The sequence below is a fragment of the Salmo trutta genome, chromosome 24 (assembly GCF_901001165.1).
Source record: "Salmo trutta chromosome 24, fSalTru1.1, whole genome shotgun sequence".
In the NCBI taxonomy this organism is placed as follows: Eukaryota; Metazoa; Chordata; class Actinopteri; order Salmoniformes; family Salmonidae; genus Salmo; species Salmo trutta.
Window position 1 is genome coordinate 48,796,239 of NC_042980.1, and position 14,167 is coordinate 48,810,405.

At 47.0% G+C, this 14,167-nt stretch overlaps 2 protein-coding genes across 2 annotated transcripts in view; one reads left to right on the plus strand and one right to left on the minus strand.

Moving 5' to 3' along the window:
* Positions 1–14,167, plus strand: part of LOC115161444 (ras-associated and pleckstrin homology domains-containing protein 1) — a gene marked incomplete in the record, with an annotated part of 120,381 nt that overhangs the window by 6,960 nt on the left and 99,254 nt on the right.
* Positions 10,289–14,167, minus strand: part of LOC115160576 (extensin-1-like) — a 46,031-nt gene continuing 42,152 nt past the window's right edge. The window contains exons 2-4 of the mRNA XM_029710736.1: positions 11,091–11,996; positions 10,679–10,951; positions 10,289–10,569 (exon numbers count right to left, since the gene is read on the minus strand). Of these exons, the coding sequence (XP_029566596.1) occupies positions 10,289–10,569; positions 10,679–10,951; positions 11,091–11,996 (1,460 nt within the window). The remainder of the gene's footprint in view (positions 10,570–10,678; positions 10,952–11,090; positions 11,997–14,167) is intronic.

The window sequence follows — 14,167 nt, forward strand, 5'->3', positions numbered from 1 at the left end:
AGAGGTTTATATCTCTATTAGGTACGGTTCTGTATCAGAGAGGTTTATATCTCTATTAGGTACGGTTCTGTATCAGAGAGGTTTATATCTCTATTAGGTAGAGTTCTGTATCAGAGAGGTTTATATCTCTATTAGGTAGAGTTCTGTATCAGAGAGGTTTATATCTCTATTAGGTAGAGTTCTGTATCAGAGAGGTTTATATCTCTATTAGGTAGAGTTCTGTATCAGAGAGGTTTATATCTCTATTAGGTAGAGTTCTGTATCAGAGAGGTTTATATCTCTATTAGGTACAGTTCTGTATCAGAGAGGTTTATATCTCTATTAGGTACAGTTCTGTATCAGAGAGGTTTATATCTCTATTAGGTACAGTTCTGTATCAGAGAGGTTTATATCTCTATTAGGTACAGTTCTGTATCAGAGAGGTTTATATCTCTATTAGGTACAGTTCTGTATCAGAGAGGTTTATATCTCTATTAGGTACAGTTCTGTATCAGAGAGGTTTATATCTCTATTAGGTACAGTTCTGTATCAGAGAGGTTTAATATCTCTATTAGGTACAGTTCTGTATCAGAGAGGTTTATATCTCTATTAGGCACGGTTCTGTATCAGAGAGGTTTATATCTCTATTAGGCACGGTTCTGTATCAGAGGTTTATATCTCTATTAGGTACGGTTCTGTATCAGAGAGGTTTATATCTCTATTAGGTACGGTTCTGTATCAGAGAGGTTTATATCTCTATTAGGTACAGTTCTGTATCAGAGAGGTTTATATCTCTATTAGGTACAGTTCTGTATCAGAGAGGTTTATATCTCTATTAGGTAGAGTTCTGTATCAGAGAGGTTTATATCTCTATTAGGTAGAGTTCTGTATCAGAGAGGTTTATATCTCTATTAGGTACAGTTCTGTATCAGAGAGGTTTATATCTCTATTAGGTACAGTTCTGTATCAGAGAGGTTTATATCTCTATTAGGTACAGTTCTGTATCAGAGAGGTTTATATCTCTATTAGGTACAGTTCTGTATCAGAGAGGTTTATATCTCTATTAGGTACAGTTCTGTATCAGAGAGGTTTATATCTCTATTAGGTACAGTTCTGTATCAGAGAGGTTTATATCTCTATTAGGTACAGTTCTGTATCAGAGAGGTTTATATCTCTATTAGGTACAGTTCTGTATCAGAGAGGTTTATATCTCTATTAGGTACAGTTCTGTATCAGAGAGGTTTATATCTCTATTAGGTACAGTTCTGTATCAGAGGTTTATATCTCTATTAGGTAGGCCCAGTGGTGTAAAAATACTTTAAAGTACCACTGAAGTAGTTTTGGGGGTATCTGTACTTTACTATTTATAATTTTGGCAACTTTTACTTCACTACATTCCTAATGAAAATAATGTTTTTTTTTACTCCATACATTTTTCCTGACACCCAAAAGTACTCGTTACATTTTGAATGTTTAGCAGGACAGGAAATTGGTCCAATTCGCACACTTATCAAGAGAACATCCCTGGTCGTCCCTACTGCCTCTGATCTGGAGGACTCACTAAACAGAGAACATCCCTGGTCATCCCTACTGCCTCTGATCTGGAGGACTCACTAAACAGAGAACATCCCTGGTCATCCCTACTGCCTCTGATCTGGAGGACTCACTAAACAGAGAACATCCCTGGTCATCCCTACTGCCTCTGATCTGGAGGACTCACTAAACAGAGAACATCCCTGGTCATCTCTACTGCCTCTGATCTGGAGGACTCACTAAACAGAGAACATCCCTGGTCATCCCTACTGCCTTTGATCTGGAGGACTCACTAAACCGAGAACATCCCTGGTCATCTCTACTGCCTCTGATCTGGAGGACTCACTAAACAGAGAACATCCCTGGTCATCCCTACTGCCTCTGATCTGGAGGACTCACTAAACAAAGAACATCCCTGGTCATCCCTACTGCCTCTGATCTGGAGGACTCACTAAACAGAGAACATCCCTGGTCATCCCTACTGCCTCTGATCTGGAGGACTCACTAAACAGAGAACATCCCTGGTCATCCCTACTGCCTCTGATCTGGAGGACTCACTAAACAGAGAACATCCCTGGTCATCCCTACTGCCTTTGATCTGGAGGACTCACTAAACAGAGAACATCCCTGGTCATCCCTACTGCCTCTGATCTGGAGGACTCACTAAACAGAGAACATCCCTGGTCATCCCTACTGCCTCTGATCTGGAGGACTCACTAAACAGAGAACATCCCTGGTCATCCCTACTGCCTCTGATCTGGAGGACTCGCTAAACAGAGAACATCCCTGGTCGTCTCTACTGCCTCTGATCTGGAGGACTCACTAAACAGAGAACATCCCTGGTCGTCCCTACTGCCTCTGATCTGGAGGACTCACTAAACAGAGAACATCCCTGGTCGTCCCTACAGCCTCTGATCTGGAGGACTCACTAAACAGAGAACATCCCTGGTCATCCCTACAGCCTCTGATCTGGAGGACTCACTAAACAGAGAACATCCCTGGTCATCCCTACAGCCTCTGATCTGGAGGACTCACTAAACAGAGAACATCCCTGGTCGTCCCTACTGCCTCTGATCTGGAGGACTCACTAAACAGAGAACATCCCTGGTCATCCCTACTGCCTCTGATCTGGAGGACTCACTAAACAGAGAACATCCCTGGTCATCTCTACTGTCTCTGATCTGGAGGACTCACTAAACAGAGAACATCCCTGGTCATCCCTACTGCCTCTGATCTGGAGGACTCACTAAACACACAGGCTTGGTTTGTTAATTATGTCTGAGTGTTGGAGTGTGCCCCTGGCTATCCATCTATTAAGAAAATGTTGCTGTCTGGTTTGCTTAATATAAGGAATTTGAAATGATTTATACATTTGACTTTTGATACCTATATTTAAAATCAAATACTTTTAGACTTTTACTCAAGTAGTATGTTACTGGGTGACTTTAAACTTTTTTTACTTGAGTCATTTTCTATTAAGGGATCTTTACTTTTACTCAAGTATGACGATTGGGTACTTTTACCACCACTGGGTAAGTTCATAAAGCTCTGTATCAGAGAGATTTTTTACATCTATTTATTAGGTAGGACCATAAAGCTCTGTATCAGAGATTTTTAAATCTATTTATTAGGTAGGACCATAAAGCTCTGTATCAGAGAGATTTTTTAAATCTATTTATTAGGTAGGACCATAAAGCTCTGTATCAGAGAGATTTTTAAATCTATTTATTAGGTAGGACCATAAAGCTCTGTATCAGAGAGATTTTTAAATCTATTTATTAGGTAGGACCATAAAGCTCTGTATCAGAGAGATTTTTAAATCTATTTATTAGGTAGGACCATAAAGCTCTGTATCAGAGAGATTTTTTAAATCTATTTATTAGGTAGGACCATAAAGCTCTGAGCAGCTTGGCACAGAGACGTTTGAGGCAGAGGGGACAAATCTTACAGGCGCTCGTCATCAGTGAGGAATCTGAAGTTCTGTGGCGCCCTTCCCATCTACATCTGAAACACCAGGGCCCGGTTTCCCAGAAGCCTCTTTTTTAAACATTTCTTCTAACCATGAATTTAGCCTTTAGATGATTACTTTTTTTTGGGGGGGGGGGGGGGTAGTGTACTACTTTGGACCAGAGCCCTATGGCACCCTATTCCCTATATAGTGCACTACTTTGGACCAGAGCCCTATGGCACCCTATTCCCTATATAGTGCACTACTTTGGACCAGAGCCCTATGGCACCCTATTCCCTATATAGTGCACTACTTTGGACCAGAGCCCTATGGCACCCTATTCCCTATATAGTGCAGTACTTTGGACCAGGACCAATAGAGAATAGGGTTTCATTTGGAACATGCAGTAGTGTTGGTTTGTGTATTGTGTGTGTATATACATTAAACTTCATATGTCTCAGCCCTCAAACGTCTCTCTAGACGTGCTGTTGCTGTGCTGGCTGGGGTTGTTGCTAGGACAGGCCTGTGGATGGATGGAAAATATTGTTTTCCCTTCAGGAAATTCCCTCCTTCTCTCCTGGGCTGGACGCAGTAGCGAGCCAAGGCCTGAGATGATACCCTTGTGGTGATTGTCCGCTCAGTAATATCGTATGGGCGTGTAGAACTGAATCTATTAGGTCTGAATGGGATGTGTGTAGAACTGAATCTATTAGGTCTGAATGGGATGTGTGTAGGACTGAATCTATTAGGACTGAATGGGATGTGTGTAGGACTGAATGGGATGTGTGTAGGACTGAATGGGATGTGTGTAGGTCTGAATCTATTAGGTCTGAATGGGATGTGTGTAGGGCTGAATGGGATGTGTGTAGGACTGAATCTGTTAGGTCTGAATGGGATGTGTGTAGGTCTGAATGGGATGTGTGTAGGACTGAATGGGATGTGTGTAGGACTGAATGGGATGTGTGTAGGACTGAATGGGCTGTGTGTAGGACTGAATGGGCTGTGTGTAGGACTGAATGGGATGTGTGTAGGTCTGAATGGGATGTGTGTAGGGCTGAATGGGATGTGTGTAGGGCTGAATGGGATGTGTGTAGGACTGAATCTGTTAGGTCTGAATGGGATGTGTGTAGGGCTGAATGGGATGTGTGTAGGACTGAATGGGATGTGTGTAGGACTGAATGGGATGTGTGTAGGACTGAATCTGTTAGGTCTGAATGGGATGTGTGTAGGGCTGAATGGGATGTGTGTAGGGCTGAATGGGATGTGTGTAGGACTGAATCTGTTAGGTCTGAATGGGATGTGTGTAGGGCTGAATGGGATGTGTGTAGGACTGAATGGGATGTGTGTAGGACTGAATGGGATGTGTGTAGGACTGAATCTGTTAGGTCTGAATGGGATGTGTGTAGGGCTGAATGGGATGTGTGTAGGGCTGAATGGGATGTGTGTAGGTCTGAATGGGATGTGTGTAGGACTGAATGGGATGTGTGTAGGGCTGAATGGGATGTGTGTAGGTCTGAATGGGATGTGTGTAGGACTGAATGGGATGTGTGTAGGACTGAATGGGATGTGTGTAGGTCTGAATGGGATGTGTGTAGGACTGAATGGGATGTGTGTAGGACTGAATGGGATGTGTGTAGGACTGAATGGGATGTGTGTAGGGCTGAATGGGATGTGTGTAGGGCTGAATGGGATGTGTGTAGGACTGAATGGGATGTGTGTAGGTCTGAATGGGATGTGTGTAGGACTGAATGGGATGTGTGTAGGACTGAATGGGATGTGTGTAGGTCTGAATGGGATGTGTGTAGGACTGAATGGGATGTGTGTAGGTCTGAATGGGATGTGTGTAGGTCTGAATGGGATGTGTGTAGGACTGAATGGGATGTGTGTAGGTCTGAATGGGATGTGTGTAGGTCTGAATGGGATGTGTGTAGGACTGAATGGGATGTGTGTAGGACTGAATGGGATGTGTGTAGGACTGAATGGGATGTGTGTAGGTCTGAATGGGATGTGTGTAGGACTGAATGGGATGTGTGTAGGTCTGAATGGGATGTGTGTAGGACTGAATGGGATGTGTGTAGGTCTGAATGGGATGTGTGTAGGACTGAATGGGATGTGTGTAGGACTGAATGGGATGTGTGTAGGACTGAATCTGTTAGGACTGAATGTGATGTGTGTAGGTCTGAATCTGTTAGGACTGAATGGGATGTGTGTAGGTCTGAATGGGATGTGTGTAGGTCTGAATGGGATGTGTGTAGGTCTGAATGGGATGTGTGTAGGTCTGAATGGGATGTGTGTAGGACTGAATGGGATGTGTGTAGGGCTGAATGGGATGTGTGTAGGACTGAATGGGATGTGTGTAGGACTGAATCTGTTAGGACTGAATGGGATGTGTGTAGGACTGAATCTGTTAGGACTGAATGGGATGTGTGTAGGACTGAATGGGATGTGTGTAGGACTGAATCTGTTAGGACTGAATGGGATGTGTGTAGGTCTGAATGGGATGTGTGTAGGACTGAATCTGTTAGGACTGAATGGGATGTGTGTAGGTCTGAATGGGATGTGTGTAGGACTGAATCTATTAGGACTGAATGGGATGTGTGTAGGACTGAATGGGATGTGTGTAGGACTGAATGGGATGTGTGTAGGACTGAATGGGATGTGTGTAGGACTGAATGGGATGTGTGTAGGTCTGAATGGGATGTGTGTAGGACTGAATCTGTTAGGACTGAATGGGATGTGTGTAGGACTGAATGGGATGTGTGTAGGACTGAATGGGATGTGTGTAGGACTGAATGGGATGTGTGTAGGTCTGAATGGGATGTGTGTAGGACTGAATCTGTTAGGACTGAATGGGATGTGTGTAGGTCTGAATGGGATGTGTGTAGGTCTGAATGGGATGTGTGTAGGACTGAATCTATTAGGACTGAATGGGATGTGTGTAGGACTGAATGGGATGTGTGTAGGTCTGAATGGGATGTGTGTAGGTCTGAATGGGATGTGTGTAGGGCTGAATGGGATGTGTGTAGGACTGAATGGGATGTGTGTAGGACTGAATGGGATGTGTGTAGGTCTGAATGGGATGTGTGTAGGACTGAATGGGATGTGTGTAGGTCTGAATGGGATGTGTGTAGGTCTGAATGGGATGTGTGTAGGACTGAATGGGATGTGTGTAGGACTGAATCTATTAGGACTGAATGGGATGTGTGTAGGTCTGAATGGGATGTGTGTAGGACTGAATCTATTAGGACTGAATGGGATGTGTGTAGGACTGAATGGGATGTGTGTAGGACTGAATGGGATGTGTGTAGGACTGAATGGGATATGTGTAGGAGGATCTCTCTGTACTTTGTTCCGTCCATCTTTCCCTCGATCCTGACTAGTCTCACAGTCTGTGCAGCTGAAAAACATCCCCACAGCATGATGCTGCCGCCACCATGCTTCACCGTAGGGATGGTGCCAGGTTTCCTCCAGACGGAGGAAACCTGGCACTCCAATTTAAGAATGATGGAGTCCGCTGTGTTCATGGGGACCTTCAATGCTGCAGAAATATTTGGTACCCTTCCCCAGATCTGTACCTCGACACAATCCTGTCTCAGAGCTCTACGGACAATTCCATGACTTGGTTTTTGCTCAGACATGCACTGTCAACTGTGGGACCTTATAAAGACAGGTGTGTGTGTGTGTGTCTTTCCAAATCATGTCCAATCAATTGATTTTACCGCAGCTGGACTCCCAAGTTGTAGAAACATCTTAAGGATGATCAATGGAAACAATTTCGAGTCTCACAGCAAAGGGTCTGAATATATAAATAAGGTATTTCTGTCTAATCTATAATACATTTACAAAAAAATTCAAAAAACTGTTTTCGCTTTGTCGTTATGGGTGTTGTGTGTAGATTGCTGATAATAAGGCTGTAACTTAACAAAATGTGGAAAAAGTCAAGGGGTCTGAATACTTTCCGAAGGAACAACAAGTCCTGGATGGCAGGAAGCTTGGCCCCAGTGATGTACTGGGCTGTATGCACTACTCTCTGTATCGCCTTGCGGTCAGATGCCTATCAGTTGCCATACCAGGCGGTGATGCAACCGGTCAGGATGCTCTCGATGGTGCAGCTGTATAACTTTTTGAGGATCTGGGGACCCATGCCAAATCTTTTTAGTCTCCTGAGAGGGAAAAGGCGTTGTCGTGCCCTCTTCATGACTGTCTTGATGTGTTTGGACCAGGATAGCTTGTTGGTGATGTGGACGCCAAGGAACTTGAAACTCTCGACCTGCTCCACGACAGCCCCGTCGATGAGAATGAATTTTTCCTGTAGTCCACTATCATCTCCTTATTCTTGATCACTTTGAGGGAGAGGTTGTTGTCCTGTTACCACACGGCCAGGTCTCTGACCTCCTCCCTATAGGCTGTCTTGTCGTTGTTGGTGATCAGTCCTACCACTGTTGTGTCATCGGCAAACTTAATGATGGTGTTGGAGTCGTGCATGGCCACACAGTCGTGGGAGAACAGGGAGTACAGGAAGGGACTAAGCACGCACCCCTGAGGGGCCCCCGTGTTGAGGATCAGCGTGGCAGATGTTGTTGCCTACCCTTACCACCTGGGGGACGGCCTGTCAGGAAGTCTAGGATCCAGTTGCAGAGGGAGGTGTTTAGTCCCAGGGTCCTTAGCTTAGTGATGAGCTTTGAGGGCACTATGATGTTGAACGCTGAGCTGTAGTCAATGAATAGCATTCTCACATAGCTGTTCCTTTAGTCCATGTGGGAAAGGGGAGTTTGATTGAGATTGCATCATCTGTGGATCTGTTGGCGGTATGCAAATTGGAGTGGATCCAGGGTTTCCGGCATGATGGTGTTGATGTGAGCCATGACCAGCCATTCAAAGCACTTCATGGCTACAGACGTTACGGGGTGGGAATCATTTAGGCAGGTTGTGTTCATTTTCTTGGGCACAGGGACTATGGTGGTCTGCTTGAAACATTTATTTATTTCACCTTTATTTAACCAGGTAGGCAAGTTGAGAACAAGTTCTCATTTACAATTGCGACCTGGCCAAGATAAAGCAAAGCAGTGCGACACAAACAACAACACAGAGTTACACATGGAGTAAAACAAACATACAGTCAATAATACAGCAGAAAAATAAGTCTATATACAATGTGAACAAATGAGGTGAGATAAGGGAGGTAAAGGCAAAAAAGGCCATGGTGGCAAAGTAAATACAATATAGCAAGTAAAACACTGGAATGGTAGATTTGTAGTGGAAGAAAGTGCAAAGTAGAAATAGAAATAATGGGGTGCAAAGGAGCAAAATAAATAAATAAATACAGTAGGGGAAGAAGTAGTTGTTTGGGCTAAATTATAGATGGGCTATGTACAGGTGCAGTGATCTGTGAGCTGCTCTGACAGCTGGTGCTTAAAGCTAGTGAGGGAGATAAGTGTTTCCAGTTTCAGAGATTTTTGCAGTTCGTTCCAGTCATTGGCAGCAGAGAACTGGAAGGAGAGACGGCCAAAGGAGGAATTGGCTTTGGGGGTGACCAGAGAGATATATCTGCTGGAGCGCGTGCTACGGGTGGGTGCTGCTATGGTGACCAGTGAGCTGAGATAAGGCGGGGACTTTACCTAGCAAGGTCTTGTAGATGACCTGGAGCCATTGGGTTTGGCGACGAGTATGAAGCGAGGGCCAGCCAACGAGATCATACAGGTCGCAGTGGTGGGTAGTATATGGGGCTTTGGTGACAAACATGTAAACATGTAGGTATTACAGACTTGAACATGTCATTGAAGAAACTTGCCAGTTGGTCCGCGCATGCTCTGACTACACGTCCTGGTAATCCGTCTGGCCCTGCGGCCTTGTGAATGTTGACCTGTTTAAAGTTCTTGCTCATATCAGCTACGGAGAGCCTAATCACACTGTTGTCTGGTATAGCTGGAGCTCTGATGCGTGTTTCGAAGCAAGTATAAAATATATTTAGCCCGTCTGGAAGGCTCGCGTCTCTAGGCAGCTCGCGTCTGGGTTTCCCTTTGTAGTCTGTAATAGTTTGCAAACACTGCCACATCCAACAAGTGTCTGAGCCGGTGTATTTGGAGTCAATCTTAGTCCTGTATTGATGCTTTGCCTGTTTGATGGTTCGTCTGAGGGCATAGCGGGATTTCTTTTTAACATCCCGATTAGTGTCCCGCTCCTTGAAAGCGGCAGCTCGACCCTTTAGCTCAGTGCGGATGTTGCCTGTAATCCATGGCTTCTGGTTAGGACATGTACGTACGGTCACTGTGGGGACGACGTCATCGATGCACTTATTGATCAAACTGGTGACTGATGTTGTACATATTCCAGTCTGTGCTAGCAAAACAGTCCTGTAGCTTAGCATCCGTGTCATCTGACCACTTCCGTACTGAGCGAGTCACTGGTACTTCCTGCTTTAGTTTTTGCATGTAATCAGGAATCGGGAGGATAGAATTATGGTCAGATTTGCCAAATGGAGGGCGAGGGAGAGCTTTGTACGCGTCTCTGTGTGTGGAGTAAAGGTGGTCTAGAGTTTTTTTTATTTTTTTATTGACATTTTTTTTTCTCCTCTGGTTGCACATTTTAACGTGCTGGTAAAAATGTGGTAAAACTGATTTTAGTTTGCCTGCATTAAAGTCCCCGGCCACTAGGAGCGCCGCTTCTGGGTGAGCATTTTCTTCTTTGCTTATGGCCTTATAGACTTGGTTGAGAGCGGTCTTAGTGCCAGCTTCGTTCTGTGGTGGTAAATAGACGGCTACGAAAAATATAGATGAGAACTCTCTTGGTAGATAGTGTGGTCTACAGCTTATCATAAGGTACTCTACCTCAGGCCAGCAGGGGGGACAGTCCTGCTCCAGGGGGGGACAGTCCTGCTCCAGGGGGGAGAAAGTCCTGCTCCAGGGGGGGACAGTCCTGCTCGGGGGGGGGGAACAGTCCTGCTCCAGGGGGGGGGGAACAGTCCTGCTCCAGGGGGGGGGAACAGTCCTGCTCCAGGGGGGGGGAACAGTCCTGCTCCAGGGGGGGGGAACAGTCCTGCTCCAGGGGGGGGGAACAGTCCTGCTCCAGGGGGGGGGGACAGTCTTGCTCCAGGGGGGGGGACAGTCTTGCTCCAGGGGGGGGGGACAGTCTTGCTCCAGGGGGGGGGACAGTCCTGCTCCAGGGGGGGGGACAGTCCTGCTCCAGGGGGGGGGACAGTCCTGCTCCAGGGGGGGGGACAGTCCTGCTCCAGGGGACGGGGACAGTCCTGCTCCAGGGGACGGGGACGACAGTCCTGCTCCAGGGGACGGGGACGACAGTCCTGCTCCAGGGGACGGGGACGACAGTCCTGCTCCAGGAGGGGGACGACAGTCCTGCTCCAGGAGGGAGGTCTGGTCGTCAGACCACAGTCCTGCTCCAGGGGGGGACAGTCCTGCTCCGGGGGGGGACAGTCCTGCTCCAGGGGGGGACAGTCCTGCTCCAGTAGGGAGGTCTGGTCGTCAGACCACAGTCCTGCTCCAGGGGGGGACAGTCCTGCTCCAGGGGGGGACAGTCCTGCTCCGGGGGGGGGACAGTCCTGCTCCGGGGGGGGGACAGTCCTGCTCCAGGGGGGGGACAGTCCTGCTCCAGGAGGGAGGTCTGGTCGTCAGACCACAGTCCTGCTCCAGGGGGGGACAGTCCTGCTCCGGGGGGGGGACAGTCCTGCTCCAGGGGGGGGGACAGTCCTGCTCCAGGGGGGGGGACAGTCCTGCTCCAGGGGGGGGGACAGTCCTGCTCCAGGGGGGGACAGTCCTGCTCCGGGGGGGGACAGTCCTGCTCCAGGGGGGGGGACAGTCCTGCTCCAGGGGGGGTGACAGTCCTGCTCCAGGGGGGGGACAGTCCTGCTCCAGGGGTGGGGGACAGTCCTGCTCCAGGGGGGGGACAGTCCTGCTCCAGGGGGGGGGGACAGTCCTGCTCCAGGGGGGGGGACAGTCCTGCTCCAGGGGGGGGGGACAGTCCTGCTCCAGGGGGGGGGGACAGTCCTGCTCCAGGGGGGGGGGACAGTCCTGCTCCAGGGGGGGGGACAGTCCTGCTCCAGGGGGGGGGACAGTCCTGCTCCAGGGGGGGGACAGTCCTGCTCCAGGGGGGGGACAGTCCTGCTCCAGGGGGGGGGACAGTCCTGCTCCAGGGGGGGGACAGTCCTGCTCCAGGGGGGGGGACAGTCCTGCTCCAGGGGGGGGACATTCCTGCTCCAGGGGGGGGACAGTCCTGCTCCGGGGGGGTAACAGTCCTGCTCCGGGGGGGGTAACAGTCCTGCTACATGGGGTAACAGTCCTGCTCCAAGGGGGGACAGTCCTGCTCCAGGGGGGGTAACAGTCCTGCTCCAGGGGGTAACAGTCCTGCTCCAGGGGGGGACAGTCCTGCTCCAGGGGGGGACAGTCCTGCTCCAGGAGGGGACAACATTCCTTATTTGTAGCACGGTGTTCTCTGTGGTTTAGCTGACCCTTTGGCTTGGCGGCAGCAGCTGCTGTACTCGTTCCAGGAGTAGAGAGCAGAGCCAACACATCCAGACCAGATGCTGACAGCCCTCACAGGACTGAAGGACTGAAATGAGAGAAACGGACGACAACAACCTCCTACACAGAGAAGAATCTGGAGAATTAGGGAGGATGGATTCATGCCACAGTCAGGACCTAAAGTTACCAGCCAGATTTACTTGGTCTGTCTTGATTTATCAAGGAACCTTGCTTGATACAATTGAGACGCTGACCAATTTATTGGTACATTGATGCTTGAAGCTGTTAACTATTTGATTGGAAGGTCTTGTTGACATGCAGGGTAATGTTAACTATTTGATTTGAAGGTCTTGTTGACATGCAGGGTAATGTTAACTATTTGATTTGAAGGTCTTGTTGACATGCAGGGTAATGTTAACTATTTGATTTGAAGGTCTTGTTGACATGCAGGGTAATGTTAACTATTTGATTTGAAGGTCTTGTTGAGATGCAGGGTAATGTTAACTATTGGATTTGAAGGTCTTGTTGAGATGCAGGGTAATGTTAAAGCTGCTTTTCATCTGGCAACCAATCACAATTCCAGATGACAGGTAGCAGTTTAGTTTTTAGTGGATTTCAAAAATAGCCCTCCGTATCTCTGTCTGTCTGTCTGTCTGTCTGTCTGTCTGTCTGTCTGTCTGTCTGTCTGTCTGTCTGTCTGTCTGTCTGTCTGTCTGTCTGTCTGTCTCTCTCTCTCTGTGTGTGTCTCTCTCTGTCTCTCTCTCTCTGTGTATCTCTCTGCATCTCTCTCTGCGTCTCTCTGTGTCTCTCTCAATTCAATTCAATTCAATTCAATTCGCTTTATTGGCATGACGTAACAATGTACATATTGCCAAAGCTTACTTTGGATATTTACAATATAAAAAATAAATAAAAATGAGAATCAAAAATTGTCAACGGGACAACAGTAACAACAATAACCAACGGTCAATATAACCATACATTCAACAATAACAATAATCATACAGTTGAGGACATGTGCAGGTTTATTGGTCTGTCAGACACTGTCCCTCAACTTATGGCAGGCAGCAATGTAGTGCGCTGCCAACCCACAGCTCTCTGCGTCCTCCCCCAACAGGATGGGTAGCCTATCCTCATCAGAGAGGTCTTTAAAACCTTGAATAAGGATTTCAAATTTGGGGAAATGACACTCTCTAATTGTTTTATATTTTTGACATTTTGTCAGGAAATGCAGCTCCGTCTCAGGTTCTGCTGTTGTGCAGTGGTTGCACAGCCTTTCCTCTACAGGGAGCCAGGTTTTCCTGTGTCTACCCTTCTCAATGGCAAGGCTGTGCTCACTGAGCCTGTACTTTGTCAAGGTTTTTCTAAGGTTTTGATCAGTAACCATGGTCAAATATTTAGCCATAGTGTACTGTCGATTTAGGGCCAGATAGCACTGCATTTTGCTTTGTGTTTGTGCTTGTGTTTCCCAATAAGCAATGTAGTTTTGTTTTGACTGTGTTGTAATTTGGTTTATTCTGAATGATTGGATGTTCTGGTCCTGAGGCTTCAGTGTGTTAGTAGAACAGGTTTGTGAACTCAGCCCCAGGACCAGCTGGATGAGGGGACTCTTTTCTTTGCTCAGCTCTTGGCATTGCAGGGCTTGGTAATGATATGAGAGGGGGTCACTGTATTTTAGATGTTTCCAAAACTTAATTGCTCTTTTTTGAGTTTTTATTATTAGTGGATATTGGCCTAATTCTGCCCTGCATGCATTGTTTGTAGTTTTCCTCTGGACACGTAGGAGAATCTTACAGAACTCTGCATGTAGGGTTTCAATGGGGTGTTTGTCCCATTTGATGAAATCTTGTTTTGCAAGTGGACCCCACACCTCGCTGCCATAAAGTGCAATTGGTTCAATGACATATTCAATTAGTTTTAGCCAAATTTTAATAGGTATTTCAATTTGAATTTGCTTTTTAATGGCGTAGAATGCCCTGCGTGCTTTCTCTCTCAGTTCATTCACTGCCTCATTAAGGTGTCCAGTTGAGCTTATTTTTAAACCTAAGTAATTGTAGTGTGTACAGTACTCTATATATTTTGTACCAATTGAGAACTTTGGTCTAATTCCCTGAGATCTGGATCTTCTCTGGAAAATCATTATTTTAGTCTTTTTGGGGTTTACTGCCAGGGCCCAGGTCTGGCAGTACTGCTCTAGCAGGTCCAGGCTCTGCTGTAGGCCAGGTGCTGTGGG